At 38.3% G+C, this 22,512-nt stretch overlaps 1 protein-coding gene across 1 annotated transcript; it reads left to right on the top strand.

Moving 5' to 3' along the window:
* Nucleotides 1–425: 425 nt before the first annotated feature.
* On the top strand, nt 426–22,170 carry LOC134663879 (uncharacterized). Its single transcript, XM_063520403.1, has 18 exons — nt 426–609; nt 3,027–3,352; nt 4,343–4,455; nt 4,570–4,740; nt 5,238–5,405; nt 5,707–5,966; nt 7,372–7,503; nt 8,104–8,466; nt 9,079–9,199; nt 15,075–15,196; nt 15,384–15,633; nt 16,155–16,329; nt 18,146–18,258; nt 18,790–18,963; nt 19,784–19,951; nt 20,429–20,688; nt 20,946–21,074; nt 21,945–22,170. Exons 1-18 carry the CDS (start codon nt 572–574, stop codon nt 22,138–22,140), a joined length of 3,279 nt encoding a protein of 1,092 aa, XP_063376473.1. The 5' UTR covers nt 426–571; the 3' UTR covers nt 22,141–22,170.
* The last annotated feature ends 342 nt before the right edge of the window (nt 22,171–22,512 follow it).

The following is a 22,512-nucleotide window of genomic DNA, read 5'->3' as shown; positions in this document are numbered from 1 at the left end:
TTGTTATGATTTAACAATTTGTTGGTTTTGGACAAGTTTCGACCCGACCCGACCTTGACAATCGTTTTCTGATTGGCGTGTGCATCTTACGCACGATTTTCACTTCATTTCGCATGCACTAATCAGCTTGAGCGATCTTCGAGGTCGTATAAAAATGAGATCAAAACCGTAACTAGTTTTTAATTCTGAATCGGGCTCCGTAGTACCGCCCTATAGAACCTATAGAAACTTAATCTCAAGTCAAATATCAACATTGGGTGCTATTATTTCTGCTAGAAGCCTCATCGCCTCCGGTAAATCAGGTATTTCGGATACCAAGATAACAGTTACACTGGTCCACCCGATTCAATACGCTCGATAACCGATAAGAATACACACACGACGTATGAGTCACCCACGCTGACGTTGTTTACCAACGAATGCCAGACAAAAACGTCAGTGTGCGCTGAATCGAGCTATGAGGCGATTGCGTGTTGCCGTGCGTGTGAAACTAGCATAAATGCTATATTTAACCAGTGCACATTAAAAACAAAGAAACTATAGACTCTGAGCCATAAAAAGAAAGTACAACATGATTATAAGGACTGGGATAGTCGTTTTATGTGTAAGGTGAGGTTATGTTCGCATATGTTTGAAATGTGAATGTTTACAAGTGCTGGCGACAGGCGTTCCTAATGCCGGCTTGGCCGTAACGGTCTGTACACTTGATAAAGTTTAGTAGGTATTCTATACATTTTAATAGCGATATGCTTATTTAGACAGTAATTACTTGGTATTACTAGTTATGTTTTATTTGTCAGGTACGATTCTCAGCAAATCCGGTAGGCGCTTAACATTTTTTGTTGTGGTTGAATGTAAACAAGGTTTGACCTTCAATATAAAAATTTGATACAAAGAAGAGATTAGATTGTGAATTATAGACGTTAATTATAAATTATAAGCCCTGTGATAATCTAGAGAGAATCCTTACTTAATAAATCGGAGTTACTGAATAGACATACCTACCTAATCTAAAAACGGTGCCTAAGTGAATCGGTTTCACTTAGCGCGCTCCATTAGGAAATGTTTTAAATCGACACGAGTTGGGAATTACCTATTCGCACATGTATCGTACAACGTTTTACAGTTAGGTACCTACATACTTATGAAGGGTCATATCGAAATTTCGAAATCGAAATTTTAAAGGGTTAAAATTTCGAAATAATTACGGAATGTACTAATTATCGCACTAGTGTGGTAAAGTAGCTCCATAGGTATGTACCGTAATAGTTATTAAACGATACAAGTGCGGAAAAGAGGAACGTGTATCGTACAACGTTTTACAGTATATAATGTAAAAATCTGAGCAAGTGAAGGTCAATGACAATGTAATGGGAACTCTTGGGTTAGCTAATTTAATTTAAATAAGCACCACTAGCACAAACTGAGCGCTTAGCCCGAAACACGACAATATCGTTACCTGCCTCTTTATCACTCTTTCATATTTGAACAAATAACAAAATTTAAATTTTCGCGTATCGAGGTAGGCTCTCTGTAAACAAACAGTCTTTATGAATAAATGTCATAGACGTAATAGTGAAAAACTGTTAACAGTACATCAGGTGCTACATTACAACACCCGGATATAATAAGCACATTGGGTGATGATAATAATAACAAACTAGATAACTACGTCAAAAATTTAAAGGGCCATATGTACTGTAAAACGTAATGTATCGTAATACATAGTACATTACTTTATAGGCCTGGAAACGAAGGGTTGTAGGCCATGTAGATATACACCGAAAACACCGTTTCTCGCCGATATTTGTATAGTGCATTTCTCAAACTTGCAATGAAATATCTATAAGCTACGGTGAGGTGACCAAAATTGAGAAAAAATTGTCTAAAAATTTAATTTAGAAAGGAGCAAATTTTTCCCTTCAATATTTTTTTAAATATTGATCCTAGCAAAAAAGTATATAAAATATTTAATGTAGTAAATTTTATGTAGATTACTTATGTATAAGATTTTTTTGTACAAGCCACCATTTACGAGTTATTTACAAAAAATATTAACAATTGATTTACTTTCTCCTTTAAATATTGATCCTAGTGAAAAACTGTGTACAATATTTAATGAAGAAAACTTTATGTAGATTACTTATGTAAAATATTTTTATAATATTAATATTAACAATTAAAAATATTAATAATTAACTTTCTCCCTTAAATATTTTTTTAAATATTTATCCTAGCGAAAAAGTGTATAGAATATTTAATGTAGAGAATTTTATGTAGATTACTTATGTATAAGAACATTTTTTGCTACAGGCCACGGTTTACGAGTTATTTATAAAAAACCATAAAAAGGGACCTTTGAACCCGATTTGTTTTCAAACACAACCTGACTGATCAGTTCATCAGCGTCATCATCATCATCATCATCTCAGCCATAAGACGTCCACTGCTGAACATAGGCCTCCCCCTTGGACCTCCATTCGTACCGGTTGGAAGCCACCCGCATCCAGCGTCTTCCGGCGGCTTTAACAAGGTCGTCCGTCCATCTTCCCCCCCCCCCAGCGTCACATAACATAAATTGACCTGCGCAGTGGATAGACAGCTAAATTTAATGTTCCAGTATTCACAAAATCTTAATTGCTAAATTGGGACCGAGCGAACCGAAATGGGCCAGAATGTCCAATTTCAACCTACTACGTATTTTATTCATCGAAGTCTTTGTCGTAAGCGCCATCGACAATAAGGTCCCTTTTCATAGATAATACCACATATTATTATGGCCCTTTAAACTTTTGACATACGCAACGGAAAGTGCTATTTGTGCGCGCTAAGTGAAAGTATAGCACCATATGTACTGTAAAATATACATATTATAACATCGTTAGGTGTTAGGTATTCTACATATTCAACACCATTTCTAATAATAGTGATTTCATTCGGCATTTCCATTGCCAAAGGAAATGCTAAACCCCATACATTACATTAAGGACGGATCCCATTGTAAGTCAAAATTTGTCCAATTTCAGCATCACCATAGCAGCGAATACTTCGAGCAAAGCCACGCCGGCTTTGATGCTCTCCCCATTTATCAAACAAAATCGCCTCCAGGAAGCAAGAAACGCATCTTCAGTCAACAGCACACTCTTCCTTAATATCACGAGCCATGCTGGTTTCCTTACGGTTGACTCGTCGTATAATTCCAACATGTTCTTTTGGTACTTCCCCGTGGCAGGGAAACCTGTTAATGAGACGCCTTGGATAATTTGGTTGCAAGGAGGACCCGGTGCCAGCAGCTTGGCTGGGCTGTTCGATGAAATAGGCCCGTTTGAATATGATGGTGCGCAGTTGAAACGTAAGTATGAGATCATTCTAAGATGCGGTAATTTCTACCTGTTATTTGATTTAATTTAACCATGTAAGATGAGGGCCGGAATCCCGAACTATATTAAAATATAGATAAGTGCATGGGTCCTACATTTTATCATATAGGTACTTACCAAGGTCCAATTTGTGTAATTGTAATGTTCTATCTAGGTATAATACGACAAGAGGCAGGAAAAGGGGAGTGAACGTGTATACTTATTGAAATATCTCGATCTACAATGGTTAATTTTCCGAACTACTTTTAATGCAGTAATTACGAAGGACAGATAGTATGAGAATGATGAGAGGTTAAAGACTATCAAAGTTATCTGTAGACTGTTTTCTCAAGTTAGTGCCTGGGTATATTGATTCGATAATGGCTTGGACAACGACTCTGTTGTTCTAAGATTTATACGTACTTAGGTGTAACTATTTTAATGAGTAATTTTTAATAGTTGTTTTGTCATCACTAGCTTAGGGAAAACGACCAACGTTGTAAAAAATCTATTGTTGAGCGGATTAGTAATTATCCAATGGTTGTTGAGTTGACATATACGCGCCTCACTGTAAAATGACTTCCTTGTTCACACACTGTAAACAAAACAGCACGTTGCAAGTTTTTAGAGTCCATCAACTCTGCTGCAAAGATTTATTTGCAGCGACTAAGTGTGAAAGTGCCACTATTTTTTTTGTTAGCCCAGTTTAGTGTCCCGCTGCTGGGCATAGGCCTCCCCTCCTTTCCTGCACTCAACCCTATCGTTTGTACGTTCCCGCCAATCCGGATTAAATGCATCCAAGTCGTCCCGCCATCTCCTTTTTGGTCCAAAAGTGCCTATAAAAAGACTAAAGTGTTTGTAGAAGGTCTTCCCCACACTGACCTTAATTTGATATTCGTAGATGTACCTACTTCATTCCCTGTCGCTTGCAATGTCGATAAAAAGTTACCTCAGTGTCACTATAGAGTTCTGATTATTTGTAGGACGCCAGTGGTCATGGGGCAACAACTACTCGCTGCTGTTCGTGGACAACCCGGTGGGTGCCGGCTTCAGTTTCATCGACAAGCAAGACGGATTCGTGAAGGATATGGAAACGGTCAGAACTTTTTATATAGGCTGTTAGACTGAGTACCACTCACCATCTTAATTCTTAACTTAACCCCTAAAGTAAAGGCTACGTAAAATAATTATTGAATGTTTTACGTTCCAGTGCTCCAAGAATCTCTACAACGCACTACAGCAGTTCCTGACGATCTTTCCTGAGCTAAGAACTGCGCCGCTGTACATAGCTGGGGAGTCCTACGCCGGCCGCTACGTGCCGGCCTTCGGGTACAAGATCTTGGAGGAGCAGCCTACGGGCAACGCCTCTATCAATTTGAAGGTAGGGCTATTGGTCTCACCCCCGTTTCTAGCAGCTACTACGAGTATGTTTCCTGATGTACACCATTTTATATCACCGCGCCGCTTAACTGTACCGCTTTACATCGCTTATATCGCCGGCCTTCGGTTACAAGATCTTAGAGGAGTATCAGCCTACAGGCAACGCGTCTAAATTTGCAGTCTTCAACAATAATCCCTTACAATCTTTACCGGTGTGAGGACTCCGGTGTTATTCGTTGGGGTATCTTACACGCGGCGCTACGTGCCAGACTTCGGGTACAAGATTTTGGAGGATTAGCCTGCACTTCTGTAGACAACGCATCTAATATCAATTTGATTTCATTACTTCTTCTGTCACTACAAATAGTACTAAAGAAATCTACGAGTACGTGTTTTTGTCACGTGTTAGGCAACAAAACTGCTTAGGACTGCTCGTCTGACCTCAGCTGTGGGCGTAGAAACATATGCAACAATACATTTATTAATTTTACATTACAGGGTCTTACGATGGGCAACCCAATCATCGATCGCATTGACGCTGCGAACATCTCGTCGGTATACTACCACTGGGGTCTACTGGACACACAAGGCTTACTCGCTGTCAAACCACTACAGGATAAATACAGCCAGGCCGTAGAGCAGAACAACCTGCATGAAGCTTGGGACGTGAGTTTTTTTAATATTAATTCCTGTTATAATGACATCTCGTGGGTCCACTTGAATCTTCTTGACACACGAGACTTGCTCGCCGTCAAGACACTGTAGGATAGAGTCAGGCAGTTGGAACAGAACAACGTGCACTTAGCCTTTAGCTCCATTAATTGCCCCTTCAAACTATTTGGCCACTATAAATAATCTCATCCTCCTGTAAAATGATCTCCCTTAGTTTTTGCCTAGCATGAGACATATATAGGCTGGAGATGATAACGTTGAGAATGTTTATATAAATTTACTTCTAATTTTACAGCTCCGCGATCAACTCAACCAGTTATTGTTAGACATCTCCCAACAACCCAACCACTTCAACCTTTTGAACGAATCAGGCAATCTTCGCGCATTCACTAACTTCATAGATCAGCCTCACATAAAGGAAGCTCTTCACGTCGGTACCATACAGTTCACGTTCAACAATGGATCGGTGGACGATGCTCTGATGAAGGATTTCCTTGGACCTATTAGACCGAAGCTGGAAAAACTGCTAGAACATTATAAGATTATGATTTACTGGTAAGTACCTTAGAGATGTGTTATTTATGCAATGAGTCGTGGATGATCAGAATTTAACTAAGTAAATTCATCGGCATCCATCGGGCTCCTTACCACTCCAGCGGTGAGTGAAAGATCAAAACCACACCTATGGCAATAAATTATGGCGCAATCACACTAGATCGTTTGCAGCATGAAAACAAAGCCGGTTGCCTGGCAACGTCATGACTGAATTCCGCGACGGCATTAGGTGAACGACCCAGAGTGATGGTACCATTAAACGTGTTTCGATATTGCACGATATAGGCACTGAATGCTCCTGTCTTATTATTGCAAGATATCTGATGGCGACGTAGTCGTAGTTATAGTAGTAGTTGGTAGTAGTATGTATGTAGTCATTGCTGTGTCGGGCACAATGGTTGTTGACTTGCGGAAAATGCCCAGAAAAGGGTATACACCCACTTGCCAGAATTTCATTTGCCATAATTTCATTTGCCATAATATTCAACAGCTATTATATTGTTTCCCTTAATTACATATGCAATACTTATTGTTTACTATATTAGTCACGTGCCAGAAACTTTGTTTCCCATAAAATCAATTTCAATAATATCATTTGTCATCATCATTGTAAGCCATAATTATCACTAGCCATAACATAATTTTTTTACAGAAACCAAATGCTACTAGAAAAATGGGTTAGGTTAGGTTTGAACTGCGACCCTTACAGAAAAGTAATGCTACTGGAAAAGTGGGTTAGGTTAGGTTTGAACTGCGACCCTTACAGAAAAGAAATGCTACTGGGAAAGTGGGTTAGGTTAGGTTTGAACTGCGACCCATACAGAAAATAAATGCTACTAGGAAAGTAGGTTAGGTTAGGTTTGAACTGCGACCCTTACAGAAAAGAAATGCTATCCGAAAAGTGGGTTAGGTTAGGTTTGAATTGCGACGCTTACACAAACCAAATGCTACTAGAAAAATGGGTTAGGTTAGGTTTGAACTGCGACCCTTACAGAAAATAAATACTACTGGAAAAGTGGGTTAGGTGAGGTTAAATATTCTATTAAATAGTATTATTACAATTAATAATATGGACAACAACACGTATGGCACTCGTACGTTCTGGGATCTAATAATCGGGTAAACAAAGAGTATGTCACATCATTTTTATGGTAAACAAACAATTCAGGCAAATGAAATTCGGGCAAATAAAATTCGGGCATATGAGTATTATTTTATATAATTTTCGGACAAACAATAGACAACCCCAGAAAAGTGACCGTTGCTCTGAGAAGAACAGTTTTATATGCCGCTTATCAGTAGATCAATCTAAACTGTTAATTTGAGAACCACTTCTTTGATTCATTTTACACACGACGTCAATCAATGTGTAGGTGTTTTGTTCACAAATCCATGCTTGTTCCAGCGGTCAACTGGACCTGACTGCGCCGTGCGAGCTGGCCGCGGACTCTCGGCGCAAGCGCTGGCACTGGAGTCATCGAGACGACTTCCTCAAGGCCCCGCGACGGCCCTGGACGCTTAATGGAACGTTGGCTGGGTTAGTAACATTGAGATGAAAACTTCTACCCTTTAATTCACCCGCAAACCGCATTCCTACATACTTACTTATGAAGTACTGTACAAATTTTATCGTAAGTAAACTATAAATAAATTGTTCTAATTATACTTTTATGTATCGACGATCAAATCGATCGTGTCCATTGAAAATAAGAGTAGGTAAAATGACGAAATACAATTTTTGTTGCTCAAATCATTTTCCATCGTTTCTTCCTGGGGCCTATTGCATTTTTTTTTCTACTATTAGTGATTTTACATACAAAAATAAAATAAACAAATACACATTTGGTCTCATTTTCAATCAAGTGGTCAATGACCTTTATTTTATGCACACAAAACGGAAATATCGGAATCAAAGATCCCCGAAGACTGAAGGTGCGATATGCTTTATATATTTTTTTATGATTTCTTTTGATGTGAAACTGGTCGGAATCAATGGAGGCATGAAGTAACCTAGAAACCCAAATGTGTAATACGTAAATACTAAATACCCCTAGAAACGTAGAACCGTTCATGGAAGTGTCTAAACTGAAAAAATTAATACGGAAAGCACAAAATGACTGTGGCCATTTCGTTTCAGCTACATAAAAGAGGGCGGCGGTTTAACCGAGGTTCTGGTCCGCGGAGTAGGGCACCTGGTTCCTCTCGACGATCCTGCAGCTTCGTACGGACTGCTCCGACACTTCATACAAGACGCCGACCTACCTATACCCTCAGACTTCAAAGATAAACCGGAATATACGCCGCCGTATGTCGATAATCAACCTACAAATCAGCCGACGCTAAGAAACAACGCGCTTATAGCGTCAGTAGTACTAAATGTGCTCCTTATAGTCTGCCTTATTAGTGGTGTTTTCGTATATATGAGATTTAAGAGAAGAAGCGAGGCATATTTCTACAGCACCGTGGAGGACTCTATATCTGATGGTATTTTAACCATGACGTGACAGGTGCTTGTTTTTATTATTGTTATAGGTATTTGAATTACTGATTAATGTTGCCAAAAAAGTTATCTTCAAGAAATCATCTTTGTTATTTCTAAATTTTATAAAATTATTATAATGTTGTTTTTATTGTTTTGTTTTATTTTTCAACAGAAAATCCATATGACACACAAACCACGGTAATACATAAAAATCACGGATAATTCAACTCGTTTTCAAAATAATTCAAATTTATCTTATTTATATATTTATCTTTTTATATTTATCTTGGTGCCTCGACCAGGATCTGAAGTTATGAATGCCTGCGGATCAGAACCAAGGTAAAAATATCCCAGATATAATTTAATAAGTACCATTCCTAGTACAACAACTTTGATTCCTTATTCTTACATATACGACAACGTAGCCCATCAAGTGGCAGATATTAATTTAATTGTGTAAATTTTAACTTTCTGTCTGTTACATATGTTTCAAATAGATATTCCTGCTGTGGGAGTTTGCCAAACGAAGGGGTAGTCGTGCAATTACATATAAGTAAATGCGAGAAGATAGAAAATGGCCTCAATGGAGAGATTAAATGTGACCGAAAAACCTGTCATCCGTCTTTTCAGCTACGTTAAGCAGGGCGGCGGTCTAACAGAAGTTCTGGTACGAGCATCAGGCCACCTGGTTCCCAGAGACGCACCTGCCCAGGCTTACCAGGTGATCAACTCCTTCATCAGCCAGAACCTCGCAACATCTCACGGATAAAGCCGAATGCACTCCGATGACTGATGAAAAAGATTGGGGGTTAGGTTTGAAAATAGAAGGACGTAGTGGAATGTTGGCGACTAGCATTGTGATTAATGTGATTTTATTGTTTACTTTAATTGTATTTTTGGCGTTTTATATTAAATGGAGATGGCAGAGAGACCATAGTGAGAGTGATAGAGTTTATTATAGTCCGCTTCTAACATCTGATATCTGAATGTTGCAATTACTGCATTTCAATATTTTTTTAAATTTTATTTAGGTATTTAAAAACTAAGTTTGTCGGAATTTAACACAATCAGCATTTAAAATGCATTTACATTAAGTTACATATTATATTTTTATACTCAATTATAGGTACGAACTAGGTACCTACGATGCGCCCTGTAGCCTGGGCGTAAGAATACGGCTACATTATCCCCTGCCTGTCGTAAAAGGCGACTAAAAGGTGTTCTCGGGGTCGGAGACGGTCGCAGCTAGAGACTGCGACTGAAAAATGAGGGGACCCACAAAGGGGCATAGCGCTAGGACGGCACTGGCGCGTTTATTGGAGATCCCGGAGCTGTCCGAAATGCGCAAAGGCGTACAACTGGGAGGTTTTTATTCGGTGAAAGTCCGACATAAGAGACGACACATACTAGATCCATTCTAGATACGTTATAGTTTAGATATCAACTAATAGTTCTCTTTTGTAGCGCAATTCGGGCAACCAATGTCACTTTAACGTTAGATAGAGTAAGATATCTATTAAGATGTGACTTCTCTCTCTAAGTCATATCCTGTGGAAATCGTTCAAGAGTATCTCAGAATCGCGCAAATGTCAAATTTGACAGGTTAGATCTTAAACATATCGTTATCGTATCTTGGTGATATCTAAAAGGTATCTAATAGATATCTATTTCAAAATCCGAATCGGGCCCATAACCTACGCGCTGTCCTCGCGGTACGGAGTTATCCATAACGGATTTTCCTCCCAATAAAAAAAAGTACGATGTGTGTATGTGGAGCTAAGAGGATTATGGGCCACACTGTGATCACTTTATAATACCATTAATGAACAACGAATGTTGAAGTGCCATATTTACATAACCAATAGGTACTTAATTTACAAAATGCATAATTTATAATTTTGAAAAATACCTACGAAATAATGTTTTGTTTGTTTTTACGAAATAATGTACATGTAGTAAATAAAATAAGTCTTACGTAGATACTTACCTAATACATATTCACACTACGTAATAACACCCCAAGTATTATTTTACATAATAACTGTTGTCTACCTCAAATTAAGTATCTTTTCACAATTTTTTTTATTATAAACAACTGCCTTGTAATTTAATCAGGGTTATTGAATATTTTTAATATTCAAAGTCGGTATTATTAATAATAAAATTTAAGTATTATTGTTGTGAGACTTGTGACTCTTGTGAGTCACAAATTAGGTTTATTTTTTGTAGAATTATGACCACTGTTTTTTCATCGTTGTCATCATTCATCATCATCATTTCAGCCTATATACGTCCCACTGCTGAGCACAGGCCTCCTCTCATGCGCGAGAGGGCTTGGGCTATAGTCCCCACGCTAAAAATCACGTCACGTTCATCGTTGTATTTAATATAAATATGTACTTACATAATAAAAGTGTAAATGCATGAATTTTTGTGTTTTATTTGAAAAACAAAAAAAGATACCTACCAACGCACCTACCTAATCTACATGACCTACAATAAGAATTAAACGTACCCAAGACAGACACTCAAACTCCGTGTTGGAGTTGAAAAGGCCCATTGAAATATTATTTTATGCAACCGTTGTATAAGAAGGGTCAAAAAAGGCGAGTGACGTGGGTTGAGAAGGTATGCTAGCGTATCTTTGCTGTATACTTTTGGTTTGTTTACCTACCTATATGATTCTACTAGTTTAGTGTATTGTTTTTGTTGACTCGTAGGAAAAGTACTGTATGCAACGTTGTAGGTATAATATAAGTTGGTAAAAAAATGCTCTTGGGGTATTCCTTTACAATGCCACTCGCCTTTTTTGACCCTACTTACACAACGGTTGCATAAAATACTATGAAATAAGCTTCGGCTGCTTTTTTAACCCCCGACGCAAAAAGAGGGCTTTACTTAATAATATGTTTAACGCCAATGTCTGTCTGTGGCATCATAGCTCTCCAACGGATGGGCCTATTTCGATGCGGTTTTTTATATGAAACCGAGTTTTCTTGCGGTAGTCTTAGCTATGTTTCATAGACATCTACCCAGCAGTTTGCAGAGTATCAGGTCTTTTTCAAAATGGTGTGAGGCATAAAATATTAATTTATTTACTTATTTAAAAAGCATTAAATAACTATAAAACTTTAAAAAAACCGGCTACGTAAAAAGCGTAACCGTCATTAAAGATTTTTTGTCGAGATTTAAAGTTGCGGCGGGGTACCTACTTACTTTCTAGATTTTATGATTCTAAAGCAAAATCAATTGCAGAAATTAATTAACGATGAAGAGTGATAACCAAGAATTACTTTCAACGGTTTTTAGCGGATAATAAATTTGAAAATATTTCCCTTAAAACCTCCTAAGTCTCTGTGTAAAGTTTTTTGTATTACATATTCCAAAATCTATTTTGAACTTTTAGTGTGTAACTATAAGGGTTCCAATTTCAAAAACAAAACAATTTGCTTCTGGGTCTCAGGAGGATATACAATATAGGTACAGTCGACATCAAAAATATGTTTACACTTTTGCACCTTACTCCTTTAAGACGAAAAGTGTGAACACATCTTTGACGTCGACTGTACCTAAGTACCAACTAACCTACGTACCCGTACATAAAAAATCGCAATTTATCACCAACGGCTTATCCCACCTTAACGACCGTGGGAACATGGCATGCTCTTCATTGTGTCATTATTAACGTAATACCTAAGGTTTTTATGGTCGTACATTTTGTTCGGTCGGCTGAGCTCTGGTCGAAATACGTGGTAAGAATACGAATGGTAGAAGTGGATGTATGGATACCGATGGTTTAATACAAATCTACTCGTAAATATTAGGGGTGCGCCGAACATTCGTTAAGTAACTAATCGGTAAAGATGGTGGTACTGTTGCTCGACGCGGTCCCAGTACATGTCATCTTGAAACTTAACTCATTGTCAATAGAGGTGACAGCAGGGTGTCATTAATTGGGCATTAGCATGTCGAGCACTAGTACCACCACCTTACTCCTTCTCCTTACTCGGAATATTAGATTGTTTATTTATTTATGATAATATTTATAGTTGTTAAGAAAAAATGTACAGTCACCACACGGGATTGTTATACAATTTAGGGTTCTTGCTAAATTGGAAATTCTATAGCGTAAGTATACAACAACCAATTTAGCTAGGACCCTAAATGGCACAAAAAACGCGGAGCTTAATGGTACATACCTACAATATTTTAGTGAAACACAAATATTTAGGGAAGAGATATATTTTGAGTTTTCACTTTATTTTATTTTAACTTTGGGGACTCTATGGGTTTTGGGTACGTAAGTACTTATAGTGCACTGCCTTATTTATGTTAGGTAGTATATTAATTATGTGAAATCGCAATTATTAAGTTTCAATTTTGGAGTGGTCAATAAGGGTTCCCCCAAATATGTCAACGCGGAATCGGCAAAATCCGATGGAAAAAAGCTTTATGTCTGCGCAATAAGAGCGAAAAAGTCGTCGTTCGGCTCGGCTCGCATCGGCCGGCGCCGGCCGACGCGTCGTCGGCTTCTTCGCTCTTATTGCGTGGACATAAAGCTTTTTCCTATCGGCTTTTGCCGAATGCGCGTCGATATATCTGGGGAGACCCTAAGGGATTTAAGCTATTAGGACCATAGTCCTACCGAATTATTCGTTTCGGCCGGTTCCTGACTCTAAATTTAAACCATTTATTGGTCAAATGTTAATGTTAATAACTTATTTATTAAAACTTACACAAAAACAAACATAATAAAAATTACTGCTAAATACTTAACACATATGTAAAAAATTTGGCCTAAATCGCCGTCAACGAGCAGGGTGCCCAGAAGGCTGGCCGTATTTCCTCGCTGTATACTCGATACTAATGCGCTGTGCGAAATACTGGCCAGCCCTCTGGTCGCCCGAGGCCTCTATTAGGTGCGTCGATAAGTCTATATGATATTAATTAATATTTGTCGAAGTATTTGGCGCATCACTACTAAATATAGAGCAAATCACGGCGTGTAGGAATCTATCGCGAATCGCGAGCGGGCGTGGGAGCGGCTTTATGCTAAAGAGGTCGTTGGTACCCCGCGAGCGTACCTGTTCATCGGCCCTATACAGCATGTTCTCATTTTAGTAGTACATTTAATAGTAAAATTCAATTATATACATAGGCAAAACAACATTAGTTCCTTTTAAGTAATTTAAAATTAAATAAATTAGGATCTATAAATACAGTATAAAAATTTTTTTTTAGTTGATTCAATAATTATAAATAAGTATAAAAATTAGATTAACCTATAAAGAAATCAACCATGAAAAAATGCCTCGTGCAGTAGTTCGGCCTGCGGCATGGACCCCATTACACTGGCGGCGTTGCCTCTCTGTACCGCAAGGGCGATATGTACCATAAATATATTTAAAAAAAATTTACCAACATGTAAATCTTGGTTTAATAAATAGGTACAATTAGTAGGTACCTAAGTACATACTTATAAACAATTAACATGATAGGTACTTTAGACGACCGCGTCGTTTTGGTCAAAAAAATAAATGTAATTGCATTTCGATAACTCTTAACCTATTATGCTTGAATAAATATTACTTTGGGCTTTTCAATTAAGTATTGTATATGAAAAAAATCCTTTATATCCCTACTAAAATTATAAAAGCGATTGTATATGTTGATAACATAATGGTATGTTTTTTTGATTCATTTTATTTAATTTACGAAAAATAATTGGGTAATTAATATAATCGTGTTTACTGGCAAAAATGATACCTATTTCATCATGTTTATAAACTGCCGACTATATAGGAGTTACTCATAGCCTCTAGCGTCCCGACACATGCAGGTGGATATTTAATGTAAGCACTTTATATTTTCTTTACTTAGCCAATATTATATTACTAATAAGTACATATTTGTTTCAATTAGGTACCATTTGGTATAGAAAATCTGGGTAAGATTCATGACTATTTTTTATTCGTTTACTTCCTTTTGTGTCGTCGAAAACATGACTAAGTAAAATCCAACGATTTTTATAGACCAATATCTTAATAAATGTTCATTGCTCGTGTCTTGTAAATACTACGAGCTTAATTACGCTTATTTTAGAACCAAGTCGATTTTCTTATAAATTATTTAACATTTCTTTTTATATTATGATTATAACATTTATTAATAAATAAAATTAAATTTGTTTATTTTAGAACATCAGATCCATATTTTGTTAGTAGAAAAAGCTTACATCCTATGTTAGTATACTTACATAAAACACTTATAATATAATACCTATTATATATACATATTATATTTCAAAGGCAATCAAATCACATTTACCTAATAACTGCAAATTATTAATTAATTTCCCCCCCTCAAAAATTACCAATACTTTTTAAAATCACATTAATTAATTGTAATAACCTCAACACAGTCAATTTAATCATTCGTAAACAACTTTTCCGGATCAGCCTGTACATCCGCGCGAGATAATAATCCAAGTTCAAGGCGCACCGCGCCGGGGTACAAGATTCCACCCGCTAGGCGCCCGCCACCATTCCACCGCGGATGCTAGGACGAACCTGGTCCTTCCACGGAACCAACTGAAGATCAGCCAGTGAACACTGGCCGCTAAGAAGATCTCGACCGTTGTGATACTCACTGGCCATCGAGATAAACAAGTGACTGCAAAAGTGGGAGAAGTTTCAGGACTCGCTGTGACCGTGGGAAAAATGTTGCTAATTTGGGCTTTAACTTTAGTGTGAGTATTTTTTGATATACTTAATCTAAGATATTATTTCTACAGGACACTTGCTTTTCTCCAACCCAAAGTGAGGAGAAAAATTTCATCAACATTTATATACATTTATAATTATACATATGCAAAGATGCATCAACCAGCCTGTTACAAAACACTGGAAAACTAACAACCTTTCTTTACCTTTTAGTTGCGCAGCATCATGCTCGGATCGGTTCTCCCTACCCGAGCTGCCTCCTGGCGAGGCACCGGACCGTATTCTCAAGTTCATGGAGGACACGTACAAGACCGGGCGAGGCAAGTCCGCGTCCGAGGCGGGAGAGCCTCTGCTTCTCACCCCGCTCATTGAGCAGAACAAGCTGGAGGAGGCTAGAGAGGCGGCGAAGGTTGACTCCGATTACATACTTCCTGACATGGACAGCTATGCTGGATATTTGACGGTAAAGAAAAATTAAGAATAATATTATTTAAACAGTGGAGAGTTGGGAACTCTTACTTTGATTTAAAAAAATACAAACTGTCAAGTATCTAAAATATTTTGAGATACATCCAATCTTTTAATCTTGTCACTTGCTGTTTCACGACAGCTAAAATCTAGTAACACATAAAATTAGTAAAAGTGATAGTGAGAATTTCATTCTTCAACAGTAATTGTATCAATTAGTTTGCCAAAGACACTCCCAGATTGGCAACAGCGCCATGGCCCAGTATGCCCGGGCCTGTATAGAGCGGCAAGATATTAGATTAGGGGTAGCAGCAAGGCGGCAGTCTATAGATGGGTGCTGAGAAAGGGGCGGCTAGTAGCTACTACAGGGCCTGGGGCCTAGGGCGGCCAACATTGCAAATCCGCCACTGCTAATAGCGCGCCATTCGCTATTAAAGTATCTTTCTTAGTACACAGTTTGTAGAGAACGGACGGATGTATGAAAGCGCATTTCAATCACCATGTCTTTTATTATAGGTAAACAAAGAGTACAACGCGAACCTCTGGTTCTGGTATTTCCCGGTGACCGACAAGAAGGTGGAAGACACTCCCTGGATCATCTGGCTGCAAGGCGGCCCTGGAGTGTCCTCCCTGTACGGGCTGTTCACCGAAATCGGACCGTTTGTCGTCAATGAAGACGGCAATTTGGAAGGTAACTACCGCAACGTTTGCCGTCAGTACACCGAAATCAAATTTTATTTTATTTATTTTATTTTATTGGTGTTCAACTCTTGCGGGCTTACAGGTGGCCCCAAAACGCTCGCATAAATTGGTCGCATAATGTATTTAGATACTCTAGATATATGTAAGTAACTCTGGACAGTGTGGAGGGTTTTTATTTCTTTAAGAAAGGTACTACATTGAGACGCTTATTTGACACCTGACTCACCTGAATTTTGGTGGCGAAGTAAGTACTGTAGTGGGCTACACTGATGGTAAATTCTTACCAACACCTGCACCCATGGGTTGACCGCTTATTTTATTTGTTACATTGTGGTACAAAACGTATGAAAAGAAAATGTAAATATTTCTATTTAGGTACTAAATCTTTCTCACAGAATCGATTTAATTTTGATAATATTTTGCAATTATTATCTGTCTTTGGTAATCTGAAATGTAATGTAGAGTTTGGTTCCCACTTTACATAAAATATCGTTCCCTTGTTACTTACATACGCAAGCAAACCCTATTGCAAATAGGATAAAACAGCTGGAAATTAAACGTTCATACCTATTTAATTAAAACATAGTAAAAACCAACTGCGTAATAAATATGCAAATTATAGCCTGCAATGGTGTCACCCACAATGACCCCTATTCGACAAGCGACGTTTGACGTATCGTGTTGATCTCCCGTTGATGTGGGAAAAATCATAAGTTCTCGAATACGTACAATGTCAAAATTTGACATTAACAATCCACAGTTAGGGTGACAAGCAAACCAAACCGAACCGCCCTTAGCTTAGAGTTGAGTTTTGGTTGTACCAAATGATATTATCCACCGTTGATGGAATCAATACTCAGTATGAAATAAAATCAACTGTTGATTGGACGTGGATGCGGAATCTGACAGTTGTACATGGCGAATTTGGCCCAATAACTTACCCTACTAAAATTAATTTACAATAATGAGTATGATGACATTGATGACGCATAAATAAAAAATAATGCGTCGTAAATTAAAAGACTGGCACAAAAAATAAATGAGTGGCGATTACTTCACTGACAAGAGCAAAGCTCTTAAATTATGAATTATGATGATAATGATGATGACCTTCCTATTCTTCCTAAAGTTAAACACTTACCATTGATAACATTTTTTTTCTTCAGCTGTTTAACTAATTCAGTCAACTAAGTACTATTAATATTTAACATTGCATAGATATGACCGTTTGTGTTGGTGATTCCTTAATACGAACACATTTGCAACAAGTACCTAAATGACCTATACCTATCTAATAAGAAAAGGTTAAAGACCTGCTTTAACTTTAAAGGTAAAAAAAACATGATGGTTCGACGATCTTAATACATTGGTGCGAACAGGATGTTATGACATTTTAAGTTTTGTAGCATTGACCCCGTTATGTTTAGTGATCAAATATATAGGTATGTTAGTAGTCTAATATAGTACTACTAGTTGAGTATACTAAAGCAATGAATAAATAAATATTTAAGTAACATATTTTCGCAAACCTGATGAGTTATTCAAAAATATAGACTTATTAATCAAAGAGTGTAATTTAAAAGGCTACTGTTTTTATAATTAGCATAAGTACTAACAAAGATATGTACTTATATACCCACGTATACCGTAAGTACAGTCGCCATCAGATATGAGCAGCCAAGGTGTTCACAATATCTGAACAAACACTCTAACGCCTTGACAATAGAGGCGTGCTCAGATATTTGTGAGCACCTTGGCCGCTCCGATATATCTGATGGCGACTGTACATGTTTGATTTATTACAGAACTAAAATATTCTTGGGGCAAGAACCATTCGCTGCTGTTCATAGACAACCCCGTCGGCACAGGCTTCAGTTTTACTTCGGACGATCGTGGATATGCCACCAATCAGACCACGGTAATGATATTTTGAATTCACTGCTTTATTCGCCCGAAAAAAAAAACAAAGTTATTACAAAAATTATGAAAAAAACATTCAATCGAAGCGAAAGCAGGGCATCGAAGTGATGGGTTACCGTGGTTACCTTCTGTAAATTTACAAGGAATGTGGGCATTTGGTCGCCACCGCCACGTCACCAGATGAAACTTTCTTGAGTTAAATCGAACCGCTTTCCTTCGGTGCACTCTAGCCTCCTAAGACCCAGAGGCATTTTTGCAGTTTTGAATTTGGAACCTTGTTTTATTTCATTATAGTTCAAAATTTAATTTTAATTTGTTCTTTTTAAAGTAACTGCTGAGTTCCTAAGACCTGTCTTAGGAGGCTAGAATCTCTAATATCTATTGAAAATTGTGGGTAGCTCACTTTTCTTTTATTTTGTTGAATTAAATCACACTATTATCAAACAAAAGCCTAGCTTAATAATTTAGCTTTAGTTTTACAGGTAAATTTCAACTTATACCTATACTTCAACCTGTGTGAAAATTTTAGATCGGCGAGAACTTGTACACAGCACTGCAACAGTTCCTGACATTGTTTCCCGAATTGAGGAAGGCGCCACTGACGATCGCTGGCGAATCGTACGCTGGCAAGCACATCCCGTCCATCGGCATTCAGATCCTGTGGAACAGGGAGAGGGACCAAGACCAGCCCATTAATCTGCAGGTAGGTCGGAACATTACCTCTATAGCTCGTTTTTTTTAGCATTAGAAATTAGGTAAACAATCTTGAAGTGTCTTTTAATTGAAAAACACATTTTAAAAATAAGTTGCGGCAAATACCTATGTAACAATTATGCATCTAATACGATCATTTATATTCTTCTGCTTTCATAAGTAATAGTTTTTGAATTTTAAAAAGCGTTTTTCAATTAAAAGACATGTCAAGATCGTTTACCTTCTTGCAAGTTCTTTCTAATGCTAAAAAAAACGAACTGTGTGAGGACTAGGAAATAAATGAAAGCAAAGATAGCAATTAACGCGCGCGGCTTCAGCGCAATATCAACCTTTGTAGACGACGTGTGGTGTGGAAGAAAGAAAGACTGCGAGTATTGACCTTAGCTAACAGTTATCCAAAGAAATAAATAGGCTTATTACGTAGCGTATTGTAGTACCTATATATATGCATTTGTTACCAATTTGGCATTATTTAAGTCGGTTTTGTCAACTTAATAGTGAGCCATTAACCTTCAGAAAATGAAGCTCCAAATATTCTTCGACTCAAAAGCAAACTTCAAAACACATTTTGCCTAACTGTGGCGCTTTACACTAATGATTATAGTTTTACTAATTGGTAGGTAAGTTATTTTAATAAGAACATTCCATTAGGATAGAGTTTTTTAACCTAATAAAGCGTAAAAGACGTAACTGATTATTAAATATTCAGGTTCCGCTACATTCATTCCGTGCGCAAAATCGTAGTCGACAATGTCAACTAAGCGAGAACGACAAATTGTTATTTGATAATGTATCCATCTTGTCCCCAGGGCCTAGCCATCGGCAACGGTTTCATCGACCCCCTGTCGCTGCAACGTTACAGTTACTTCGTGCGCGAGGTCGGCCTGGTGGACGATAAGGTCGCCGACTCCATGCGACACTTGGAGCTGGCCGTCACGCAGTTCATAAACAACGGGGAGATGGTTAAAGCTTATGCGGTAAGAGATAGAGTTCAAATTGGAACAGAAAATTATATTACGATTTTTCAATCCAATTAAAAAAAAAACAAATCACAAACGAAAATAAGATTAAAATCGAAATACCAGTAAGTCTTCTAGAATCTAGTAGGTACATAATTGAAACACCCAAATTAAGCACAAACCACGAGCTTTATTTCGTCCTACGGTACGCTATGACCGATTAAACCCTAAATGCGTCATGTAAGTAATGTTGTGCCCATAGTGCCAAAAACGTTTATAAATGGCCGGCCTACGTTTTATTCAAGACGTTGGCGTGTGTGTGATATTTTTGCACGACATGATATGACAATTGCGTCTATCTAAAGGTTAGAGTCTGTTCGGAAAGAGAAGAGTCGTGGAATGTATTGGGCCATTACATACCACGACTCTTCTCTTTCCGCACAGATTCTACTTGGCGATTAAATTCCGGCTCACTTGATGTAACTTTTTTTCCAGTATTACAACTATCTGCTAACCACTTTCCTCCGCGAATCCCAACTGGACAATCTGTACAACTTCCTCCAAACCGACATCGGGCTCGGCGGTCCTCACATAGAATACCTCGAGCGCAACGAAGTGCGCCGCGCTTTGCACGTGGGCAACACGAACTTCACGTCGGTCGGCGTGGTGTACAGGAAACTGGTGCTGGACTTCATGAACAGCGCTAGGACGTGGCTTGAGGAGCTGCTGGATAACTACAGGGTCATGCTTTATAAGTAAGATCCGCTTCTCCCACTTTGTTCTTGTATCCTGAGGGTCTACAAATCTCAATTTCGTTATCTGCCTCTCTATCTGTATATGTACTTAGTGAGTGATAGAAAGGCCTACTTCAGACCAGAATCCCATAGAGTCTGTGCCGTAAGAGACAAATCGTAGAATATTAGGGAAACCAATACATTCTATGACTTTTCTCTTTACACATAGACTGCCTATTGTTGCTGTTGATGTTAAAAATAGGTTACTTCAATTTCAGTGGCCATCTCGACATCATAGTGGCGTACCATCCGTCGGTGAACACGTACAACTCACTCAACTTCTCCGGTACGAAATCCTACAAGACAGCAAAGCGCAACCCTTGGTACCACGACGACAAACTCGCTGGGTAAGATTTAACAGGCAAGACATGAAAACAGCCCTAGAGATCTGAGAAAATGGGCGGGTACGAAAGGCCTAGTGAGTGACATTTCCTTCCTGAGCTGTCTGACCAGCTACTTCCTACAAGTCCTATCAGAGAGTCTATTTTAAGGGGTCATCCATTAATTACATCCACGTTTAGGGGGAGGGAGGGGGTCAAGAAAATGTGACATATTGTGACATGGGGGAGGGGGTCACTTTAACTTCATCAGTAACCGAAAATTTATATAAATTATTTTATTCACTGTACATTTAAATAACAAGTTTTTAAAACGATAATCGTTTTTATTCGTTTAATTTTCTTTCCTAAGCAGTTTTGGGTTATAAAATTACTAATATTTATATTGTCAAAAATATTTTGATTAAATATAAATAATACTTAGGTAGGTACTTACTTAATTCGATTTGGCGATTTCGTAGAAAAAATGTGACGTCACACTAGGGGGGAGGGGTTTGCCAAATGTGACCAAGTGTGACAAGGAGGGGGGAGGGGTCAAAAATCCTAGAAATTCGTGTGACGTAATTAATGGATGACCCCTAAGCTCCTTCTACAAGGCAATCCAGCAAAGGTGATCCAATTTATCCAGCCAACCCGTGTGGACGGTGATTTACCACCAAACTCAAAGTAACCGCGGGACGTCAAAAGCTGCACTTATCCTACAATTTTAATTGTTCTGGGCCCATTCAGATCGTAGATACGATAGAAGAATTTCGAGCCCCAGTCAGTGTACACATGACACTAAAATATCACGTCTCTAGTTGCAATATACCCATCAATATCTCTTTACTTGTTGTCAAATTTTGACTAGACTTCCTAACCCTTGTACTCTTCTTTCAGATACGTAAAAACCGCCGGAAACCTGACTGAAGTGATGGTCTTAGGGGCAGGACACATGGTGCCCGCTGACAAGCCGGCGCCGGCGCTCGGTCTGATCTCGGCCTTCGCCCGCGGACTGTCTTTGGACGATGACACGGGGAACCTCGTCAACATAGATAGAAAGTCTTTGCGGACCCGCCAACTCCCAGCGGAATAGTCATATCAAGTCAAATATTTTGTAAAAGTGTTCATAAATCAATAAGAAACAAGAGGTGGAAGTTATGTCTTTTTAACACCGACCACCCCTACTCCTTGGATCTTAAAGTCCCATTTAAGTTGTGACATTACCTTAACACCCGTCCCTTTCCAATTAATACAGAGTTTTCAATTAAGATGAGTAGGCCAACTCGCAAGAGAGATAATGTCGTAGCACACTCGACTCACGCTCAACCTAGACGGTACAGAGGGGCTACCGCAAAAATCGAAGTCCGCAAATTGCGGGGATTTTTCTCTGTCACTCTAATTACGCCTTCGTTGGAGTAAAAGAGAAAGATCCCCGCGATTTGCATATTTCGGTTTTCGCGGTAGC

Source organism: Cydia fagiglandana, chromosome 4, assembly GCF_963556715.1.
Source record: "Cydia fagiglandana chromosome 4, ilCydFagi1.1, whole genome shotgun sequence".
Taxonomy (NCBI): domain Eukaryota; kingdom Metazoa; phylum Arthropoda; class Insecta; order Lepidoptera; family Tortricidae; genus Cydia; species Cydia fagiglandana.
The sequence above is the reverse complement of the archived record's forward strand: the minus strand, read 5'-3'. Positions and strand labels throughout refer to the sequence as shown.

Excerpts from the sequence above, each read along its gene's own strand:
- LOC134663879 (XM_063520403.1), top strand. The coding sequence starts at position 572 with ATGATTATAAGGACTGGGATAGTCGTTTTATGTGTAAG. Across the intron at positions 5,967-7,371 it reads TATAAGATTATGATTTACTG|CGGTCAACTGGACCTGACTG; the intron begins GTAAGTACCTTA and ends TGCTTGTTCCAG. Across the intron at positions 19,952-20,428 it reads AGATGGTTAAAGCTTATGCG|TATTACAACTATCTGCTAAC; the intron begins GTAAGAGATAGA and ends CTTTTTTTCCAG.